At 45.5% G+C, this 24171-nt stretch overlaps 1 protein-coding gene across 1 annotated transcript; it reads right to left on the bottom strand.

Moving 5' to 3' along the window:
* Window positions 1-12450: 12450 nt before the first annotated feature.
* On the bottom strand, window positions 12451-23035 carry LOC115456511. The gene is made up of 4 exons (XM_030185641.1): window positions 22491-23035; window positions 16925-17032; window positions 15191-15260; window positions 12451-14309 (listed from the first exon to the last, which is right to left on the bottom strand). The coding sequence occupies exons 1-4, from the start codon at window positions 22809-22811 to the stop codon at window positions 14014-14016; spliced, it is 795 nt and encodes a 264-aa protein (XP_030041501.1). The 5' UTR covers window positions 22812-23035; the 3' UTR covers window positions 12451-14013.
* Between the last annotated feature and the right edge of the window lie 1136 nt (window positions 23036-24171).

The following is a 24171-nucleotide window of genomic DNA, read 5'->3' as shown; positions in this document are numbered from 1 at the left end:
TTTGTCTGTAACATTGCTGTATGGACACTCCTTCCCAAAAGACCTGCCCTAGTTATAAAAATATCCTGTCAGACAGTCTTTTATTGTCCCACGTGGTTATTCCTACAGGTAGTTTTATACTAGAGCTGATTTTATCACCTGCCTGCAGCTAGGCTGCTTATATGTAAAAGCAGAAAACAGGCAAATGGCCGCACAGGTCCAGCTTAGCTGGGGACTCAAAAACACTCTGACCCTGACAACATTAGACTTTTTAAAAATGTAACACCAATCATATCATATCTCTCACAGCCTAGATGTTGAGAGGATAACCATAGCTGCCCTGAATGTGCCTGAGAGTGTTTTGCAGATCCCTCGGGCTTCTAGGTGGACTCCACTATACAGTTTGATGGTTTTAAGTTAAAGAGGTTTGATATTTGGTGTGGTGGAAGGGCCTTAGATATGAAATTTGTCAACAATAGGATGATTCTGCACACACATCCAAAGTTCCTTCTTAAGGTGGTATCGGATTTCCAAATAACCAATCAATCGTCTTATCACATTTTCCCTAAGTCACATGCCAACAATGATGAATATGTCTTGAACAATTTGGACAGCAAATTAGCTTTAGTCTTCTACTTGGAGTGGACTAAAACCCTTAAAGTCCTTCCAGCGTGTTCTTTCTTTTGACTCCAATAAGCCTGGGATTGATATTACCAGCTAGTTAGAGGCTGCATTTCCTTCAGTTACTCATGTAGCCCTGAGCTTAGAGGGTCATGTCAAGGTTCATAATCTCTGCCCCTGATGCAGCCATTTGTACAGGTGAAACATGGCCATGTCGGGCATTTTATGTTGAACTTCTGGGAGCTTTTAATCTATTAATAAAAACTGTGTTTTTTACAAGGTCTGCCTTGTTGTTTTATCTCCTAAAAGTATTTCCATGTAATTTCATTGAGTGTCCCCTGGTCTTTGTACTGTTTGAAAATGTGAGAGATTGATTCACTTCTACTTGTTCTACACCACTCAGGATTTTATAGACCTCAATCATATTCCCCCCTCAGCCATCTCCTTTCATTGTGGATAAACCAAAATCTTGCTTTAGGAGAATTTTATCTGAGCCTGCTGCCCAGGCTGAAGAGGGGATGAGGTCTTTATGGAGCCTCAGAAGAAGCCAGCTTGGGGGAAAAGGTCACTAAGGAATCTGTAACTTAAATACTTACACTTAGAAATTTGGGCTCAAACCAGGCCTTAGTACTGTGGTTGGATTTTAATCCCAGTTCTGCCACTTTCTATAGGACCTTAGACTAGGGGTTCTCAACCCAATCCTCAGGACAAAACAAGCCAGTCTGGTTTTCAAGATATCCACAATGAATATGCATGAGATAAATTTGCATGCACTGCACTTCATTGTGGGGGTATCCTGAAAACCTGACTGGCCTGGTATGTTCTGAGGACTGGGTTGAGAACCCCTGCCTTAGAAGAAAATGAAGGCAGATAAAGACCCCTTCCACTCCCTTTAGGGATCCTATATGCTTGTCCCAAGCTTTCTTGCCCCATATTTTATCACGCATTGCTCTATTTTTGGCAGTGTTTGTTTTATATTATAGTTCTGACAATGTTATGCAAATTGCTGACAGAGTTCTTCCTACCCTGAGACTCTATTCAGAGAAGAAAGTGACAAAACAGCTGGAGCAGATATGTGAGTATCTCAGGACCCAAAGTTGTGAAGACTACTGACTGAGTTACCTTGGAGTTTTTCAGCTGCTGTTGTGCGGGTGTACAGTAACAGCAATATCACACATTGTAGGATTTTTGTTGTTGTAGATTGACCCCTGATGCAGGCACAGTGCTGCTGAAACACAGCCCACGTCGAGTCCTTTAATTAAGCACATTTGTTTTGTCCTAACCTGGAAACCCTTTGTGCTTTTTTTTTTTTTTTGCTGCTTTGTTCTGTGCCCTTTGACCCTTGTGTGGTGCGGGTATACAGTGCCAAGGACATTGAAGGCCCCCTAGAAACAAAGAGCATTTACAGCAGGGTCCCTTGAAGGCAGTAAGATGCCACTCTTTAAGCCAGTTCCCTGGAAGAGAAGCTGTTGCAATGTGAATTTGTAATGTTTGCTAATAATCTCCAAACCTTCCAGATTAACAAATTATCAAGGATCCAACACCCACCCCCTGCCCCCAACACTTATACTTCTTATCCATATAGGAGTCACTATCTTTTCTTCTGAAATCTAATATTATCAATAACTACAATTAGCAGAGGCTATTTTGACATTACTTTTTTCCTTCCTGCCCCTTTGAAGATTACACTAATTTCAGAGTCTGTGTTTTAAGAGCACAATAAATCAGGAGTTTCCAGCCTCAAGGGAGTGGGACGGAGGCAAAGGGTGACTTCAAAGGGAAAACAAGAGAAAAAGGAATAAACTTCTCAGAAAAGATTTCAGCATCCTCACCTGGAATCGCTGCTACCTTTGGTTATTAGCCCTCAATGAAGTCTCTTTCTTTTCCCTTCTGGAATGTCACCTGCCCAGGAGTGGAGAATTTTGCCCAAATGAACAGTCTGCCATGCACGGAAAGAGGCCTTTGTGCCGGTGATTTAGGGGTGCTGCTGTTTCCCTGCAGAAAGGTGCCTATTAGAGATTTGATTCTTCTTTGCTTTTATTGCTGGATAACTTCACAACATCTCCTGCTGACTGCAAAAATGCCTGGAAACCCATGAGCCAGACTTTTCCTTAATTGGATTTCTAGGGAAATCAGAAGTACTTTGGGATATCATTAATTTATAGAAGTATTATTTTATTTCATTTAGGATAACTTTTATGTCTGTATCCTGCTATCTGTCAGTTTTTGGTAGCCTCCTCTTCTCATTTTTTCAGACTTGGGAGTTCAGGAAATGGGCACAGAGATAACAGAGCCTGTCACCTATGAAACTGGGGGAGTAACGGATACAAAGATAAAGAGCCTGCCACTTATAGGACCGGGGGGGGGGGGCTCAGGGAATGGACAAAGAGATACAGAGCTTGTCACCCATAGGACTTGAGGGTTCAGGGAATGAAAACACAAATACAGAACCTGTCACTCATATGACTGGGAGGTTCAGAGAATGGACACAGTGAAACAGAGCCTGTCACCCATAAGACTGGGGGGGGGGGGGGTTCAGGGAATGTACACAGGAGATGGGTTATATTCTAATAAAGACAAAAAGGGCATCATCTTGAGCTAGATTGGTTTGGCTCCTGAAGAAGCTAAATGGTGAAACGGAGGCGCTCTGCTGAGTGACCCAAATTGTTCAAGCCTTATTAAAGATAAGTGCCCTTGTATTATTTTAAGTAAAAATCAAGTAATAACCATAATTAAAATAGAATATAAACAAAATCTATACCAGAGGTTTTTTGACTAATGAGGAAGCTCACCCGGCAGCCATCTTGAAAAAAAATTCAGTCTGAGACAACCGAGCATCTGAAGTCTTTTCCTCCGGTAACACACAAAACTTCAACATTGGATAAGACAACAAAAGAGCGGGAATTATACTTGCTCAACTATATTTATAAAGTAGAATTAGAGTTTCTCTTAAACATCTGTTTTCTTATGTAAATAGCCCTAATGAGGACAGACATTCAGCTCAGGAACTGCCACTGGTCACCTGTTCTTGTTCAGTTGCCCTTCTGTGTTTCCTTTGTAACATGTGTAGTTTATTTAAGAGGATGGGTGCCCAAAACGGACCACCCCCCCCCCTCTCCCTGTTGCAAAGGAGCTCTCCCTCCTTTTTGTCAGTTATTTATTGGTAATTTCCCCCTTTAGTTGTAATCACCTTCTGAATTTTATTTATAGAGTTTTGTCCTGTCTGAGAGGCTTGTTTATGAGGAAGAAGTTGGTAGGGAAGATTATTATTTTGGGGTTTTAATTGTGGTTTTGTGTCTTCAGTTGGCCAAATGCTAAATTGCTTTGATGTTGTGATTCTCCTTGTTTGAAGATTTTTGTAAAGAGTGGAATAGAAATATGTACATTAAATTATTACTTTGGCAAAACACAACTTTATTGGCATGACAATTTTTATCAGATTCCTGAATCCTTACTTTGTCTGCTTTATTGTACCCTACCATGCTTCCAGTTTTGGCTCTGGCTGCTGGCTGTGCACATTTATTCCCAATTCCTTATCTACATAGTCTCCAGTCAGATTTCTGGTTCCTGTGAAAGTGGTTGTGGAGGAAAGTAAAATCCTAATAGAACAGGGGTGGGCAACCTCAATCCTTGAGGGCTACAACCTAGCCAGGTTTTTAAGATTTTCACAATGAATATGTACGGCATTGATTTGCATGTTCTGCTTCCATTGTATGCAAATAGATCTGATGCATATTCGTTGTGGAAATCTTGAAAACCCGACTGGATTGTAGCCCTTGAGGATGCCCACCTCTGTACTGAACCAACGGATAGCAGTAAAAGAGCCCAAAACGAGAAGAGGCATTCACAATCAGCTACTGTTCTCATTACACAGTGGAAACTGGGTGTCTGTCCTTATTATACAGGGAGAGAACACCACCATACAGTGCAGAAGCAGCAGCAATACCCATTCCCTATGGAACAGGGTGGGGGAGGTCTCCTTCACCTTTGGACCTCTGTGGGTATGTCTTTTGCAGAAGATTTAGTACTCAGGCATGTACATTCACACACACAATTCCCCAAGGCCATCACCTCTTTTATCTGAGTAGAAATATGAAGAAAGCATGCTAATAGCACCGAGAGACTAGACCAGCAAGAATATTTCACTGTAATCTCAAGTCTGGCTGACAGAGTAATTACTGTTTGTGTAGTTGTGAAATCCTTCTTAACAACTGAGCATTTATTTGGCATTTCTTGTGAAACAAACCATTGACATTACCTCTCTTTGATTTACAGGCTATATCCTCATCCTTCTGACAGAATGAGGATCTTCTTCATTCCACTTGGTAACATTTCCTGGAGTAATGACTAACATGTAAACCCTAATGAACTTAGCCAGGGGACCATCCTGGAGCTTTAGCAGGTGTCCTTAGCAGGGCCAAGGCACAGCCAGGTGCCTCATGGTTCATGATCACAGCTCCTTTGTGTCCTTCCTGCTGGCATGAGGATCCTCAGTGAGCTAGGGGGAGCGAATCACAAGGCAGCTGTGACTCAAGCGGGGGGGGGGGGGGGGGGGGGGGGGGGGGAGGGGAGTTAAGAGCACATCTGTGGCCCTTATTGTTGGCATAGGCAAGGTCTCTTGACATCGGGACAATAGGTGAATTTTAGGGATGGGCTGTTTGAAACAAATGTTGTCCACTGATAAGAGCAGACACTATTTACATATAGTATACACTTTTCTTAAAGAGTGTATATTATAGGCACATAGTGTGAGCTTGTGTGAGGCAGGGGCATAGCCAGCAGCCCTTTTCTTTGGGGGGGCCTGGGGTAGACTGGGGGGGGGGGCTACCTATTCCTCTCTGATCTCTCTCCCCTCCCAATCAAAAAATGTTATCTTTGCTGGAGGGGATGTCCAAGCCTGATCAGCTCAGGAGCTTTGTGGCCTGAACCTCCCTCAGTGTGAGGAAGTCAACAGTGTGTTTTCCAGCTGGTGATGCTGGCACTCCTCACACATGCTTAGTTCATGTGTGTGAACTGAGCATGAACGAGGAGTGCTGACATCAACAGCTGAAAGGACCGCCGCCAACCTTCTCACACTGGGGGAAATTTGGGCCATGAACCTCTCCATCTGGTGGAGCTTCGACATCCCTGCCAGCCATTCAGGGTACTGCAGTTTAGGGAGCCCCAAGCCCAAAGTGGGGGGCTCAGGACCCCTGTGGCTATGCCACTGTTGTGAAGCATTAAACATACATATACAATTGGGAAAGAGTGCACATTATCCCTCGGATTCTTTAAAGGTTGGTGAAATGTGCACATCAAATTTTGGGTGCAATCCAAAGATGCACACACATAATACTTTTTTTTTTTTCATATTTTTATTAAGGTTTTACAAGTATAACACAAAACAACCAAAAAGAAACAGTAACAATAATCCATGGCAAAGTTAATAACAAAAATAAAAAGGCAGAACAACATACCATGACAATACCCATAGCAAATCAGCAATTATACAATTATCAGGTAGTGCTATTAGGAGTCTGACAAAATGAATCCAAACGAGCCCAGGTCTTCAAGACAGATTGAACACAACGGTGCTTATGGGCTAGTATAGTTTCATATTTCCTAATCACACACACGTTACTCCACCATTCATTATAATTGAGATGTACATTATTTTTCCAGTTTAAAACGTGTAATTAGACTCTGGAATTCGTTGCCGGAGAACGTGGTACGGGCGGTTAGCTTGACGGAGTTTAAAAAGGGGTTAGATAGATTCCTAAAGGACAAGTCCATAGACCGCTATTAAATGGACTTGGAAAAATTCCGCATTTTTAGGTATAACTTGTCTGGAATGTTTTTACGTTTGGGGAGCGTGCCAGGTGCCCTTGACCTGGATTGGCCACTGTCGGTGACAGGATGCTGGGCTAGATGGACCTTTGGTCTTTCCCAGTATGGCACTACTTATGTACTTATGTAAAGCAACCGCTAACAAAATGTTAAACAATTTCTTATCGGATTCTAAAAGAGAGAGGTTAGGAGAAGAGGCCCTTAAAAGCACAATATCATAAGAGATCACGGTTAATGCAGGCAACTGAAAAATAAGGCGCAACTTAGCCCAAATGAGTCGCCAGTATGCTCTTATGTTCTTACAGTAAAAAACCATATGGGAAAGGGATCCACACACATAATACTTAACAAGCCCAAAGTTGTTCATGATACCAGCAGCACATCCATAAGTTTGATTAGGAGGCCCGTTCGCTGGCTGTCTCGTTGTGCAATTTACCCTAACAGATTGGGATACAGTGAAGGTCTCCAGAAGAAGCTGGAGCGAAACAGGTCCGTCAGGACCTCACTGTTTTGAGACTGACCCTGCCAGATAAGTGTTTTCCACTACCTTACACAATATTGTTTTCCCGATTTGTAATTGGGTGTTTGAGGGGAGGGTTTTACTTTTTTAACTATGTGCTTCTCAACTTGCTTATTTTGCAGTTCGGTTTCAATGACTGTGGTTGGCCACAGTAGTATGAGGTTTTTCCTCCCATTTTCAATTTAATTAAATTACTGTACTAGTGTACCTATCCTTGATTCACAGTGGTGTTTGTGGCCTGCAAACATTGCCAGTTTAGGGTCAGCCTTGAATGGGCTTGCAGCTGGATTGCTGAATTAGGCAGGAGCTGGATTGCAAACTGCCAGCTGAGACAGATTGAGGTGGTGATGACCCAGCCAGCAATGGGTTACAGCCATGGATTGATACTGCTGTCAAAGATTATGGACAGCTTATCACTTGGGCTGACTATAGGACAAGAAAAGATGAGGGATGTGACTATGGTATTCACATATCCTTAGAGATGGTGATTCACTGGCCCAGTTCTAAGTTGGAAAAGGTGAAAGGACTAGAATGGCTGATGGAAATAGCCAAGAAGGTTACTTTGGGACAAATGCATCATTTGAGCTTCACATTACAGAGTGGTTCAGAGAGCTTCTCTGCAGGACGGTAGAGACCATGGCAGAAGCTCACCACCACCTCACAAGCCATCAAAGAGCACCTTCATATATGGGGGATCCTACTTGAGGCAGTGCAATGATGTATCCATATGGCCAAAGCACATCAACTACCTCCATGTTGTCACAACTAAACACAACCATCCTATTAGCCAGCCTCTGTCCCCAAATTGATAAGGCCACCACAATTGGGATAACTCCAAGATAGTTGAGTAGGGTCTGAGGTGACTAAGAAAATAACAAAGTGCAGGAGGCCACTACTTTTGTGATTATCTCAAGTTCCTCAGGTTTTGACTGCTTGGAGCTGATGTTTCTCTATCACTTCCCTTTGGTGGGGGTCAATGGATTTGCTGGCTTGTGGATGCTTTCTTTTTCCCTTTGAATGGTCAGCAATTGTTGTGTGCTTGTTCCCCACTAAGCTGTTATTAATGACTATTCTCTGGAAGAATTTTGGGGGCTTTGGTCTCTTTCACAGACTGTAATGTTTCTTATAATATGGCCTGTTATTAGCTCAGTGAACAAAGTGGACAAATTCTGCTCTTATTCAACAAAACACTTCAGTGATTCTTTCTCTCACAACTCCCATTGTTGCTTGGCTTTGAGAAGCTGGAATGTGAGGGGTCAGAAGCTGCATTTTGGCTGCTGGACTCCCCTGTATTTCAGACAGTAAAGTTTATCAGCATTCCTTCTCTTGGCCCCTAATAAAGATGAGGCCCTGAGGGAGGAGAAAGGGGACTCAGGAAGTAAATCAGGCAGACACCTAAGTGGCTCTTTTATGGCCCTTGCCAGAATTCCTGCTTGAGCAGCGTTTATTAACAAATAGTAACAATATTCAGCAGTCCTGTTGTTCATAGCTGTTGGAACTTGCCCGTTGAGCTCCAGCAATGGTTTTTATTTGGATTTTAAAGCTCAGACCTTTTCAGTAGCAGCTCAAGGTGAGCTAAAGATTCAGGTACACTAGGTATTTCCTTGTCCCTGGAGGGCTCACAATCTAATGTTGTACCTGAAGGGTGGGTAAAGGTGGCCATTCTCGAAGTGCCCCCATGCTAGGTGGTGACAGTATATTCGATAATGGCACCTGGGTACCCAATTCCATTACAGAACAGTAACGTAACCCAGTATTGGTACACCTCACTCTTAGTTGTTGGAATGTATTGTATTTTACATGCATTGCCTGTCAGAAATGTTTTCTCTGTGATTACTCTGTGACCTCTGATGTGAATTACTTAGAGAGGTCACAGCCATGCAACTTCCTGTGGGGGTTAGGCACAGCACATGGAGCTCATGGTCTCTCCTAAGCTGAGAGGATCTATGGTGGTGTGAGCATCCATTACCATCTAAGCACATGGAAAGAGCTGATAATCCAAATGTATAGTATTATGTATATATAAGCCTGTCTGAATATAATCTAACTACAAACTGTGAGTAAACAGATGTTTTGTTACTTCAACTTTAAAGTGACTCAGCAGTGAATTATTCTGGGGTGTATGAGAGAGAGATGAAGAAAAGAAATTAACATTTCTAAAGCTGAAGCTGTGTGTATAAAATCTGCTAATTATTTACTACAAATAATCCAACATTAGTTGCCTACAGTATCACCAGTCCTAGACCTGGTATAACTGAGAATACCCAAATGTAGCAAAGACTCACTTAAGTTAGAGTATTCTGTAAGTCATGGGGTAGATTCACGAAAGTGCACCAAAAATTAGGCATAAAAAAATAAGGTTGGTAAATGCCAACTCTATAACAGCAATTGTGTGCGAAGCTGCCATTGTAGAATAGAGCGTAGGTCGACACACACTTAACTTTAGGTTATGCCATATCAAATCCTGGTGTAAATGCTCACGCTTAAGTAGGCAGTTGTGCGCATGATATTCTATAACTTACATGCACAAGTGCATGATTCGATCATATGCATGCTATTCTATAAACTTAGGGGTTGATATTCAATGCAATTTATGTTTCAACAATTTTTTATTGATGGGGTCACATGGTATACAATTCCATCTCAGTCAATATAAATCGTATAACAGCGAAGTCTAGTACATATTACTAAACCTGAAATGTCCATCATCAATGTTTTCCAAACTTTTCTCCCCTATCCCTTCCTTCTTGTCTTCTCCTATATCTATAATATGTACATGTATAATTACTGTGCAGTTGCATAACTATTAACAATAAACTTTTATATGAAACTCCAATATTTATAACTCGTGTTTTACTCAGTTTATTATCCCAACAAAATTTACTGGTGGGTCCTCTTAATGTGCTCCTTCAAAGGATTGTTCTCCTATCTAATAATACACATGTCCCTCTATTATGCATTGAACATTACCCTTCCCACTCCTATACCCCCCTCCCCCCCCCCCAACCTCCCTCCCCCTCTACTCGCTTAAAATGTTCTTTAAACATCATGGTTAGTTATATTCAATGCAATTTAACCAACCAGAGCTTGCTTGTAGCTGGTCAGATCACTTTTTTAGGACTAACCAGTCATATACAGGATAGCGCTGCTGAAAATGTCCAGTTAGCGGCCAATGTAAACCCAGCTATTTTGGGGGTGTTCCGAGGTGAAGTCAGCACGTTATTCGATGAAGGTAACCGCATAAAAGTCAGTCCTATCTTTGCATGGTTCACCATAGCCATTTAAGTGCTGAATATCACAATAAACCAGCTATGATTTTGCTAGCTCGTAAACCCAAAAATTCAAGGCTGGAGCCCAGACAAGATCTGGCATTTACATTCCAAGTATAACGTCAGTGCTGGTCAGCAAAACACTGAGCTTTTCAGGCTGAATATCAGGCCTATAAATAAATAAATACTATAGCACACAAGTACAGTTTATGTTTATTAAAATTTGCTAAAATCACCTTGTTCACAGGATAAATCAAGGCGATGTACCACAAAGTTAAAAATGACTTAAAGAAAAGAACTCTAATTCTGACAGGAAAGCAAATGCCACAACAGAACATAGTCAAACTATTAATAATACTGTTACTGACTTCAAATTTCTTCAAAATGAGATCAAACAACCTCAAAATTGCCTTTGTTAAACTTTTTTTGTGTGTGAGCAACAAGTTTTAAAAACCAACAATTCTTGACCACCAGTATTAGGAATGTATTTCTGTATATAGCAGTGCTGTAGCAAGGGTGGCTGACACCCGGGGTGGGTCACCGCTGCGCACCCCCCTGCCGGGTGCAGCATGGCGCATTCCCCCCCTCGGTGCGCGCACCCCCCGGAGAACATTCTTACCACTAGCGGAGGCGGGCGGGAGGGCCAGTCCGCCCTGAGTGCACGTCGCCGGGAGCTGCATTGGCTCCGCCGGCTCCCAGCTCCCCCCACCCCGGAACAGGGAGTAACCTGTTCCGGGGCAGAGGGAGCAGGGACCCAGCGGAGCCGACCCCCCCCCCCAGCGGCGTGCACCCGGGGCGGACCGCCCCACCGCCCCCCCTTCCTACGCCACTGGTATATAGCACAAAAATCATTTTTGTGAACAACCATGTAAAATCTGTGAGCGACGCTTCTAAAAAGTATGAGCAATCGCTCATGTGCTCCACTTAGAGGGAACATTGGTCAAAACATCCTTTAAACTAGCACAGCCGCCACTGCTTGATACATGGGAATCCACCAATACCAGAAAAGCTCTCTTCTGGCTTGAGAGCACTAAACGTCGCTTGGTTTCCTTTCCATGTTTCCCAAGTAGATGTGGTCATGTTATTTACACTTTTTCCTTGCCTTTCTGGGATTGAATGAGTAGTTCAGTGCTTAGAGTATTAAGCTCAGACCCCACAAGCCAGGCCTGAATCATGCTCCTCTCCATCTCTCACCTTAACCCATGCCAAGCCACTTCAGTTTCCACTGGATCAGGCACAAATCCAATAAACCCCAAGACCAGGTTACGAGGAATCCAACTTCTATATGAACCTGAATCACTGTATTCAAGGCACTCCTGTTTGGTGAGTATTCCCTGAAATCAGCCAATTAGTTATTATTGATTTTGTTCACACCTTTTTCAGTAGTAGCTCAAGGTGAGTTACACTAGGCATTTCTCTGTCCCTGGAGGTCTCACAGTCTAATTGTTGTACCTGAGGCAATTGTCTAACTAGGAGATACAGATATGGCTTTCTTGTGTAAGTGTGTTGCCACACACTTTGTAAATACCATAGGGGCTGAAGAAAGTCCAAAAGGCAGAACCTTGTATTGGTTGCACTTATCTAGAAAGTTGAAGCACAGCCATTTCTTGTGTTGTTGGCAAATAGGGATGTATGTATACATTAGAGAATGACACGGGGACAAAGTTTATCCCCATCTGTCCCCATCCCCATGGTTATCGTGGGTCCCCGTCTCTGTGTCATTCTCTACATCTCTTTTAGGTCTAAGGATACTAACCAATCATTCTTTTTCAAGAGAGGTGAAACAGTAGCTAGGGAATTCATTTCGAACATCCCCTTCTTTATATATTTGTACACTCCTTGAAGATCTAGGATAGATTGCATTGCCCCTGATTTCTTTGGAGTTATTTATTTATTTATTGCATTTGTATCCCACATTTTCCCACCTATTTGCAGGCTCAATGTGGCTTACAGAGTTTTGTTATGACATGTTAGAAAGTATCTGGAATGAAATCCTCGATGCTCTTCTTTTTTGGGTACTTCCTCAAGGCCATTATTTTGAAGGAACATAGTTATGTCTTCCTGCAGCAGTTTTACATTGATGTAACAGAGGCATATTTATTTTTTTATTTATTTAAAAAATCTTAAATACCACTTAATTGACTAAGAGGCATATTTTCAAAGCACTTAGCCTTCCAAAGTTGCATAGGTTTCTATGGAACTTTGGAAGGCTAAATGCTTTGAAAATATGCCTCTCTGTGGTTTACAAAAGTACATACATAATCAATATTATAAAGAGCCTAACATACAGACACATTTTTTAACACAAAATCACAGTTCAATTCATGTTGTAGCAGAGGGTATAATAAAAAAAAAAAAAGAATCAAATGCAGCCACAAACAACTGCGTTTTGAGAAGTTTCTTAAACTTCATCACATTACTACAAATCCACAAGTGCCCTGATTTAAGACAGAAGAGTAAGTGGGGCGGCTTGCGTACCGGCAACAGTAAAGGAAGATGTTCTAGTTTCCACATAGTGTGTTTGCATCACTGGATCTAAGGACAGCCACATCGCATTTTCTAATCCTAAATGCCTTCGTACAACAGTCCTGAAGTCATATGCAGATAACATAGGTCTTACTCTGGTTGTAGGGGCTGATTTCAGGTTTAGTCTGTACCCCTTTTATTCTATTGAGTACTCATCTGACTATAGCTATGTGTCTCGAACTTTCTAGAAAAACAAAAGACAGCCTGCTCCCTACTGGCAAATTATTGGCGTAAACATAGTCAAAAACTTTAGTTTGTTGCTGACTTACACTCTTCTGAGATTTTTTTTATCCCTTGGCCTCTGAGATTTTGATAGTGCTGAGGAGACTCTTGGAGCCTAGACTTTCAAGTAATGATACAGTTACAGTTAGGTCACTTATAGTCCGCTAATACCATAATAAATAGTTCGCAGCGGGTTACAAGAAGATAATAAAGCACAATTTGTCCAGGTTGTCACAAATTTAGCAGAAACAGATACGGTTCATATCTTCTATACTGATAGCAAGGTCTTCGATAGAGATGACCCTAATGCACAGACATATCTTGATCAAAGCTATGCACTGCCAACAACTGGACAGTAGAACAACTGTCTTATAAAAGGCAGTTTCTTTCACTTTCTCTCCAAGGAGCTTTTCTCATTAGTATGGAGCATCTGCTGTGCAATCAAGAGACATCCTAAGCTTTCAATCATGCCATATGCCTCAACATTATTGCTATAGCTGACCCTCTGGAAGCTGTGTCTTAAGCATCATAAGCTGATCGAACGAGGTATTTAGCACATTCATCCAAATCATGAACAACTTGTGAGAGTAGAGAAGATTCACTTGTTGACATGGAAGATGAAATATCCTGAAGATTTTCAACAATATTATAAAGAAACTGAGATTTGAAATTCATGTGCAGCTACTTGTGCATTTAACATTGTATGCTGAAACATTCTCTTGCCAAGCTAGACGATGAACCTTGGATCTTTGCCAGGAGTATTTGAATAAGATCTTGAGCTTTATCATTTTAAAGTCGACTCCACTACCACTGAATGACCCATATTCAGTCGCATTTACATGGTTAGTGAGCGCCTTTGTAAACAGGGCCCTGAATCTGTAATGTGACCAGTCACAAGCAAGTTCAGTTTGACAGTCTTAGTTGAACTGTAAACCTTACATCATAATGCCGCATGCTAGGTTGGTCAAAGTTGCCACCAAGTCCTTTGGCATGACCTTTGTTCTACAATAGTTGAGGGGGGGGGGGGGGCTAGTGTTCCTGGGTGCTGGATTACTGCAGGTGGACGGCCAAGTCTGTGTTCACATAGTGGAAATGGGCTCCGTCGCAGAGTACTGGCTGTGGGTTCTTTCTCTTCCAGATACTAAGAGAGTCCATGTGTCCTGGCCAGTTCGGCAGCCGCATCCGTTTCACACAGCAGAAATCGGTGGCCAGCGCCAACTGGAAGTCACGGGCAGTGGACTGGCCCCATGGATTGGCTGACAGGGTTTCCCCTAGCAGCTCCCCAATGTGAATGATGGTTTCTCCTTGGAAGAAGGCCAAGCAGTCCAGAGAGAACATAGAGGACTCTGAAAGGAGAGAAGTGAAAGTGGAAAAACAGACAAGTGTGCGGAGAAGCACCATAACTTCCATTTAACATACACATTCCTTTCTGTTCTGAATGTAACATACAGACAGACCACTTTGATGCTGCACCCTAATGCTTACTCTGCAAATTGTACTACTGCTTCAGTGACTGAAGTCCTGTAGGACCCACCTGGGCTGTCCTGAGCCTTCTCTATTGTATTGGGCTTGTGAACAATATAATCTGCAGCCCCCCCCCCCCCCCATATGAACCCATGGCAGTCAGTGATTTTTCCATGGATACAAATATCCAGCCTCAGTTCCTGATAGCGCTTAAGAAAGGTTTTTTGCTGTCCTAAGTTAACTGGATACTTATTTGGACAGCAGTGATGAACATTAAGTGCTGATTACTGCCACTGACTGGATACCCTCAGGCTCTGCCCACGGACCGTCCCCACCCCACAAGCTGATCAGAGAAAATATTCAGCGTTACCATCCAGTTACTGCCACTAAATATCTTTCTCACTAATACTTATGAGGGTAGGAGTTGGTCCTTTGAATATCGACCCCTGGCTTTTTTATGTACACACTAGGGTTTGCTTTAATATCACATCAAAACTAGTGCACCCCCCCCCCCCCAAATCAATGGACGGAGTGCAGGGGTGCCCCCCAGAATCAGCACTAGGATAGTTCCTTCAGGCCATGCAGCTCCTTGTTGGCAACACACTGAATGCATACGGATTGTAGGGTGTTTTTTTTTTTTCTTCAGATGTCCTGGGAGTGGTCTGTGTGTTCCTTTTTCCAGACATTGCGACTGTGTGTTGCTACCAACTGCATAGCAGACCCGAGGCGTCGCAACTTCTTAATGTACCGCCAATTCCCTTACCTTCAGTGTCAGGCCAGGACAAAAGCAAACCCCTCTCAGGGAACTGTTCCAAGATTTCTGGACCGCTTGTCTGGAAAAATAAGCATCTGATTAGCTTACTATTAGATTCACCAAGAAGTACCCATGCAAGTGTCACAAATCCCTGCCAATGATAATAAAGGAGAACAGAAAGGTAACAAGCTCTCTGATCACAACCAAAGACTATGTCGGAGTTCAGCCCTTATAGTCGCAGGCAGGCAGCAGTAGACATGCAGGTTCTGTAGTCACAGGCAGGCAACTTAAGAGTTATGGACTGGATCTACATTGAATAATAAGATCTCTGTGTTGTAGAGATACAAACTGGATTATTAGATTTTTGTACTGATTATTAGAATTTATTTTCTCTTCTTTTTGTTTATATTGTACTGTGAAATGTTATATTGTAAACCACTTTAGAACCTTGGTGATGTTAAATAGTATATGAAGTCAATAAATCAAATGTAAATCAAACCAGTGGCAGACACAGGCAGACGTCGCTGTCATAGGCAGGCCGCAGTAGCAGATACAGGCTAGCAGCCAGCAACAGTAGAAACAAGCTCTGAAGTCACAGGCCGTAGTAATAGATACAGGCTCTCCAGGTACAGGCAAGCAGTCAGCTTTAGTAGCTCTGAAGACACAGGCTGCAGCAGCAGGTGAAGGCAGGCTCACTAGTCACAGATATTCAGTGCTAGGTCACGGCTCTGTAGTTGCAAGCAGGGGCGTAGCCAGGCAACAGATTTTAGGTGGGCCTAGGCAAGAATTGGGTGGGCACCAAGTGTCTACCCCCCACACACCAAACAATATCTCAGCTGGTGGGAAAACGCTTCTTTCCACCTTGGCAGTCTGCAGCAGGCATGTGCTGAAAACTGAGAATGCACAGGTGCCGGTATTGTGGAGAGTTGCGTTTTCATTACCATCAGGAGGAAGTCTTCAGCTGGCAGAGCTTGAGATCCCCACCAGCTACTGCTAAATGTGTGCTACTATTGGGTGGGCCTGAGCCCTAAGTGGATGGGCCCCGGCCCACCCAGGCCCACCTGTGGCTACACCACTGGTTGTAAGTAAGTACTGGTATCTGACATGATATCTGCCATTATTTGCAGAGAGACAATGACATCCTCCTTGTGACCCTGGCTGAGTCACTTAACCTCCACTACTCAGGTACAAACCTAGAGAGTAAGCCCAGGGGACAGAAAATACCTGCTGTATCTGAATGTAACTCACCTTGAGTTACTGCTGAAAAGGCGTGAAATATCTAAATAAAAAGCTTAGTGCGCTCTAACAGCCAAGAAGCCCATTTTAAACCTAGGGGCCCTTTTACTACAGGTCTGGTGCGTGGCAACAGGTCTGCCGCACGCCAATCCGGAATTACTGCCAGGCTACCGCAGGAGCCCGGCAGCAGTCCCCTCCCCCATCGCGCGCCATTTCCGGAGCTGGGGCTTACCTGGCGGTAATCAGGCAGTACCGTGCTCTGCCCGGTTACCGCCGGGTTAGCGCAGGAGCCCTTACTGCCACCTCAGTGGGTGGCAGTAAGTACTCCCCCCTGAAAGAAAAAGACAGCCTCAGCGCACGTCAAAACGCTTGCTGATGCTAGCACAGGCCCCCTTTTACCGCAGCTTAGTAAAAGGACCCCTTAGTATGGGCTAAGCTTTAGTAAAAGGGCTCCAAAGTTTGGTTCATGATTATGGAAGAGAGATTAGAACAGTACCGAGCCTTTACCAGAATCTCTGTGTATCTCATCTCAGGAGGATACACAATGTTCGTATCAAAGGACAGCACGTCGACTCCAGCATGACTCCTCAGCAAAAACTCCCAGTAACCAGTGCCCTGAAACCACAGCAAGGCAGGAAAAAAAAAGCATTAGAAAGATGGCGGTGGATGTTTATCTTAGTTCATTGTATGTTGATTTTATAGCAATATCATTTTTTTCACTTTATCTTTTGCCATTATCCATCTTCATGTTTTATTTCTTTTAAATGCTTTGTCACTCTAAACATATTTTAATTCCATTTAATGTATGCCTCTGTTCTGTGACATCCATCCTTTTTGTATTGTTGTTTAGTTATATTTTGTAAAAGTCAATAAAAAAGTCTGAACTGAAAAAAAAGAAAGCTGGCACTGGCAGAGCTGCCAAGTTACCCAGTTCCAGGAGGGAGACTTGTTGGCCAATCCTGGTTTTCTACTTACATTTCAAAGCAGTGTGGGATTTGTAGTCCCCGATTCTACCCATAGAAATACGTGCTGAGGTCCCGTAATGTACCACTAGGAGGTTGTCTTTAAATCTCCCTCTTGGAGCTGGGTAACTTGGAAGGTCTGCAGTAGGGTTTGACCTCTCACGCCATCTTGGTTCTCTTTCCCCACTGCATCCTGATCTTAACTTAGAAGATGATCTCAGTACTTTATTAAACTTACTTCTTTCAATTGCTCTTGAAATGATTTTAGGATCATGGAAAAACACAACCACTTTAAATGAAACATCTTGGTGGCATACGGTATGCCTTGAATATGAATATAAATACAAATTAAAGCATCAGAAAAAAACAACAGGGTACATAAGATAACATCTATACAGAAACTTCTGGAACAATATTTAGAAATCAGAGTATGACTATCCCATCATTGGATTTTTGTCATTGTCATCATTTTATCCTTCACTATTTTCTTTCTTCCCATTTGGTTTACTTTTTATTTTTCTAATCATGTCACTTTTCATGCTCATTGTTTACCACATATACCATTATTGAATTGACATGGTTGTTATTTCCAGGATGGTAATTACTGTTCTGATTGTATTGGCTAATTCAGCCACTGTTCTCTTTATTTAAAAAATTCAATTTATAGATGACACCTACTGAGGGGTTCCCAGCATGAAAACTGAAGATGCACGGGAGGGGGTAGGGCCAGAGAAAGTGCAGGTCATGAGTGGAAGACTTCTTCTGCTGGTGGGGTTTGGGGACCTTATCCAGTAGGTCTCATGTGCAGAGCTGAGAGCTGGCAGCCAGTCTACAGTCCCAGGCAGAGATGCACCAGCTCAAGTATGCAGGAGTCGTGGGGCATGCAAATCCCCCTCCCTTTGTGCTCAAGAACCCTTGGGACCTGAGATCTGGCTACATGGCTGGGCTGGGTGTGTTCCGAGGACTGGGTTGAGAACCCCTGATCTGAAGCTTACAATTCTGTGCAGTTATCAGGTCCAACCTGCATATCTAGGAAACAACGCGCTCAAGGGCTCTGAATGCAACTAGCATGCAAATGCATGCTAAACAGGGCTAAACATATTCATCCTCAATGATCAGCGGCCAGCACGCCAAAGATTGGTTCGCTGGCTGCGGCAAACCCTACACCAGCTCCGAGCTGGCGTTAGGGTTTGCGGATCATTGGGGAGGAATGGTGAGCCCTGTCCAGCATGCATTTGCATGCTGGCAGGCCCCCATTCCCCCCACCTGCCAGCGACAGGGGGCTGGAGGTCCGGCGGACCTCCGGTCCCCCCCCCCCAGGTTCAGAAAGGGCTGGAGATCTGGTGGGTCTCCAGCCCGCCCCCCAGCAAAAGGTCTCTGGTGGCCTAGTGGGTGACCAACCACCCCCCCCCCCCCCCCCAGCGACAGGGGTGCTGGAGGTCTGCTGGACCTCCGGACCCCCCAACGATCCCCCCCCACAGGTTCAGGGAGGGCTGGAGATCCGATGGGTCTCCAGCCCACCCTAGTCCCCCAGCAAGGGGTCCCTTATATGGTGTATAGCCCCGCCCAGCGCATCCCAGGAAACACTGGGCAGGGCTGGGCGCCACCATTTTGCGGCGTCACAGGAAGAGGAGGGAGGCAGGCTATCCTCCCTCCTCTAACACACAAGGTAGGCAGTAGGGGGGACTGGACCACCAGGGACCTCTTGCTGGGGGAGACTAGAGACCCAGCGGATCTCCAGCCCTTCCTGAACCTGGGGGGTGGGTTGTCGGTGTGGACTGGAGGTCCAGCAGACCTCCAGCCCACCTGTCGCTGGGGGGAGGGGGTTGGTTGGTTGCCCACTAAGCCACCAGGGACCCTTTCCTGGGGGAGTTAGGGGGGCTGGAGACCCACCGGATCTCCAGCCCTCCCTGAACCTGGCGGGGGAATCATCAGGGGGGACCAGAGGTCCAGCGGACCTTCAGCCCCCCTGTCGCGGGGGGGGGGGGGGGCTGGTTGGTAGCCTACTAGGCCACCAGGGACCCTTTGCTGGGGGAGTTAGAGGGGGGCTGGAGACCCACCAGATCTCCAGCCCTGCCTGAACCTGGGGGGGGGGGGACCGGAGGTCCACCGGACCTACAGCCCCCATTGCTTGGGGCAGGGCTAGTTGGGGCCTGGTGGTCCCATGGACCTCTAGCCCCTGTGTTTGACAAGTTTGGGCTTTTGACAGCCCAGACCTGTCAAACAAGTACTGGAGGATTGTGCTGAGCGTATGCTCAGGCACAATTCTCCTGCACTTCTACCCCATGATCAGAGATAACTGCATGATTAAATTTGAATGCAATTATCTCTGATCATAGGTCTAATAACGCCCCGTGCTGTTCCAGCGCTATTTTTAGAGCACTGTTTGGAACAGCACAGGGTTTCGATCATCTGTCAGTAAGTGTTTATTTCAGTAGGATTTAGCACATTAGAGCTCCAGATTATTCATATTCGAATTTAAATCACTATTGGGCCAAAAGCAAATAATTAATTCAGGGCTGATTTGAATCAAATATGGTAGAGCACTAATTTTAATTGTACTTTATGTCCATTTGAGGTTGTTAACCGACAATGGGGGGGGGGGGGGGGGGGGGCAGAGAAGTATAGATTTCTGGGATTAGACCCTAAGAAAACAAAATTATTAACTCTCCTGAAAAGAGAGTCCAAATATAGTGAAACTGACCAACTCTAAAATTCCACTGAAAACTGTTCTCTTTAAGGTATCTGAATTTCTCTGTAGTTTCCAACTGGCTCCAAATTCACCCAGTAGGGTAGTTCAGGCCTGGGTTTACTCCACTGCACGTTGGGACTTGTAGCTATTCGAAAGCAGAAACTACAAGTCCCTGCATGCAATGCAAACCCTGTTCAGCGGATCTGGGGTTAACTAACTGGCAGCCTTGGGACCTAGAGGGCTCATAGTGCAGGCTGCAGGTGTGAGCACTACATGGACAGTAGGGAGTTTGCCAGGGCCGCCGAGAGGGGGGGACAGGGGGGACAAAAGTCCCCGGGCCCGGGCCTCCAGGGGGGCCCGACGCCGCATGCCCATAGCTCCGCCCCTCCCCTCCGAGTTCCAGGGCCCACCCGTCGTCCGTCCCTTTCACCCGAGTTCCAGGGCCCACCTTCTGTCCCTCCCTCGTCTTCTTGTTCTTATCTGACCTCGTGGTTATGGCGCGAGCAGCACACAGTGAAAATCGTGCAGGCTCGCGCTTCTGCCTTCCTTATTGTCTGTCTATCAGCTGAGGTCCCGCCCGCCGCCCTTGCAGAAACAGGAAGTGAGGGCGGGACCTCAGCTGATAGACAGACAATAAGGAAGGCTGAAGCGCGAGCCTGCACGATTTTCACTGTGTGCTGCTCGCGCTGTAACCACGAGGTTAGGTAAGAAGATCGCTTTTGACATTCGGACGGAGGGAGGGGGGGGGCCTTGGATCTCGGAGGAAGGGAGGGCGGGAGGGGGGCCTTGGATCTCTAAGGGAGGGCTTGGATCTCAGAGGGAGGGAGGGGGGGGCCTTGGATCTCTGAGGGAGGGAGGGAGGGCTTGGATCTCTGAGGGAGGGAGGGGGGGCCTTGGATCTCGGAGGGAGGGAGGGCTTGGATCTCAGAGGGAGGGAGGGGGGCCTTGGATCTTGGAGGGAGGGAGGGAGGGCTTGGATCTCAGAGAGAGGGAGGGGGGCCTTGGATCTCGGAGGGAGGGGAGGGCAGGGGGGAGAAAGAACATATGGCTGGACAGGAGGGGAGAGAAGAGATTGCTGGACAAGAGGGGAGGGCAGGGGGGAGAGAAGAGATCGCTGAATAGGAGGGCAGGGGGAGAGGAGAATTGCTGGACAGGAGGGGATGGCAGGGGAGAGAGAAGAATTGCTGAACATGGATGGATGATTGGAGGGGCAGGGGAGAGAGGAAATTTACTGGATATGGGTGGATGGAGGAGAGGGAAGTTAGGAAGGAGATGCACATGGATGGAGGTGAGGGAAGAGAGGAGAAATGCTGGACATGGATGGAGTGGAGGGCAGGGAAGAGAGAAGAAATGTTGGACAAGGATGAAGGGAAGGAAAGACAAAGGAAGGAGATGCACATAGATGGAGGGGAGGGAAGACAGGAAGTACATGCACATGGATGGAGGGGAGTGAGGAGAAATGCTCATGGATGGAGGGGAAATTGCTGAATTTAAGGGCTGGATCGGAACACTTTCAGGGCAGATGCTGAAACTGGAGGAATGATAGGGACAGTGCTACAGATGGTAGACAGGACGCATAAGGACACAGGAGGATGGTGGACATGGTGAGAGAAAAAAATATCAAATGGAAAGAAGACACTGCATAAAACAGAAGACACTGGGACCAAAGCGAATAGAAAAACTATGATCAGACAACAAAGGTAGAAAAAAGTATTTTATTCAGAATTTTTTATGTCAGCTTTTGGAAATGTGTATCTGTGATGTTTTTCATGTAAGTTTCAATTTTTCTAGTATTGCTGCATGCTGAGTCTGACTTCTTCAGGTAACTTTCTAGTTCAGTATTTTGCCTTCATATTTTTTTTTATTTCTAGTTCTTTGTGTCATATCTGTTGCCATGTGTTTTTCATGTGTGATAAGGTACAGTATTCTGCTAGTGTGTAGTATTTGCAGCCCTTTTTGTTTTGTTTTTCATTAGGTTGTGTACTGGTGTTTTAGAGCCCGGTGTAATTATAGTGCTGCCTTTCCATGCATAAGGTTGTAGCTCGTCCTGTCCTTGGAATTAGTGCTGTTATGGTTTGGTAAGGTTATGAGTGGGTTTTTGCACAAGTTTGTGTATAGTGTTTTGCAGTGGAGAGATTGTGTTTTGACCTTACTGAGGTAGTACCAAAACATCAGAAAAAGTGTAGAGCCTAAATCATGACACACTACCTCTTGAAGGATTTACATATAGTGCAGGGGCCCGGCCCGGTGGCGGGTGGAGCAGCCGTGACCTCGGGGGGGGGGGGGGGGGGGGCCCAGGGGTGGCCTTGTCCCGGGCCCGGCCCAGTCTCTCGGCGGCCCTGGAGTTTGCCCACGTTTCATCCCTTAGAAGGTAAGGGAAAGATGTGTCTATTCAGTAGCAGCCCTGGTCTTTACTCACAGCTCCAGCTGACACCAGCGGCAGGTGGAGGGCAGAAAGCAGCTCCAGCGCCTCTGGGCTGGGGACGGAGAAGGAGAAAAGGATCTGCAAGTGTTGGCAGCTGGAGTCATCATCCAGGTCCCTGAGCAGCTTCAGCAGTTCCTTCCTGCGGGGGACAGGCAGCTGAGGGTCACAGAACCGCTGAACGTCCTTCGGGAGCTGCTTCATCTTTTCCAAGTACAGCTCGTAATAAAGATTCTCCCCACCATGCTTCCTCTCCTCTAAAGAGCGCCAGTGGAGCCCCAAAGCTGCCATGGCCCCGCCCCTGAGCCCTAGGCACATCAACAGCCGGACTAGCTGAAACCTGCAGGGAACCCGGATAAGAAGACCCTCAGATTCCTCATCGGATCACTGGAGAGATGAAGGCTCTTCCTGCCACGCTGCAACAGCACTCCCTGTTCAGTTGCAATCAGCACTAGCATCCATAAAGAATGAGTTTCTGGATTAACTGTTGGAGCAAAAAGTAGGACACAGCTATTACAGTTAACTTGGGCCAGAGAAAGTCTGCTCTGTCGCGCAGACGCGCGCGCACACACACAACCAGGGCTAAACAGAAAATAACCCCCAGTGCACGTGACAAGCAGCCAGGCGGGGCTTGGGACTTTGCAGAGCCTTTTGCCTGTCAGATCTGTGCTCCTCTGGCGCCATCTGCTGGCATCACAGATATCACTGCTTAAGCGGCTGGCTCCCTTGTGTCAGATGTTTTCAGTAAGGGCTCGGAGCAATTTCTCCAAGTGGGTTCGTTTTCGCATACTCTATAACAGGAATGAACCTCACTTCTAAGCCAGGGCTTGTGGACTATGATCTCAGTCTCTCAAATTTACTGTTAGTGCTAGCAGTACTACTTACTTTGTGCCAAAGATTCATCATATTTATTGTGTATATCTGGTGTGGGAACCAACCTACTTTAAGCTGTAGCATTCTGGAATTTCTAGTTTGTGGAGGGGCAGCATTAGTTTGCCACATGTGAGCCTGGGAGACTACAGACCAGTTGGAACTGGTTGCAACTGGTCTGAACTGGTGAGGTTGGAACTGGTCGGAATGGTTTAAACCTGCCGAAACAGGTCAGAACTAGTTTAAACTGGTCTGTACAGGTGGAACCATTCAGAACTGTCAGGAACCACTGGAACTGGTTTGATCCTGACAGAAATGCAGGTGAGGCAGGCCTTCCAAACTAGAGAGTTGCACAGGGACAGAACTCTAACCCATCCTCCTGGAAATCTAACTGTCCCCACCCACCCCTGCCCATCCCCATTGCAAGTAATTTCCTCCATCTCTACTCTCCACTTCAAGTAATCTCCTCAATCTCCACCCCCCGGCCCACCCAGCCCTGCCCTGCCTCACCATGTCGCACCTCAGTGCACAGTCACCTTGACCCCTCCCCCCCCCTAGAAAGCCAGATTCTATAAGCAGCGTTAGGAGTTACGGATCAAGAAAGGGATCTGGGTGTCGTCGTCGATGATACGCTGAAACCTTCTGCTCAGTGTGCTGCTGCGGCTAGGAAAGCGAATAGAATGTTGGGTGTTATTAAGAAGGGTATGGAGTCCAGGTGTGCGGATGTTATAATGCCGTTGTATCGCTCCATGGTGCGACCGCACCTGGAGTATTGTGTTCAGTACTGGTCTCCGTATCTCAAAAAAGA

Source organism: Microcaecilia unicolor, chromosome 13 (genome assembly GCF_901765095.1).
Source record: "Microcaecilia unicolor chromosome 13, aMicUni1.1, whole genome shotgun sequence".
NCBI classification, from domain to species: domain Eukaryota; kingdom Metazoa; phylum Chordata; class Amphibia; order Gymnophiona; family Siphonopidae; genus Microcaecilia; species Microcaecilia unicolor.
This window is presented reverse-complemented; position numbering and strand designations above follow the sequence as displayed.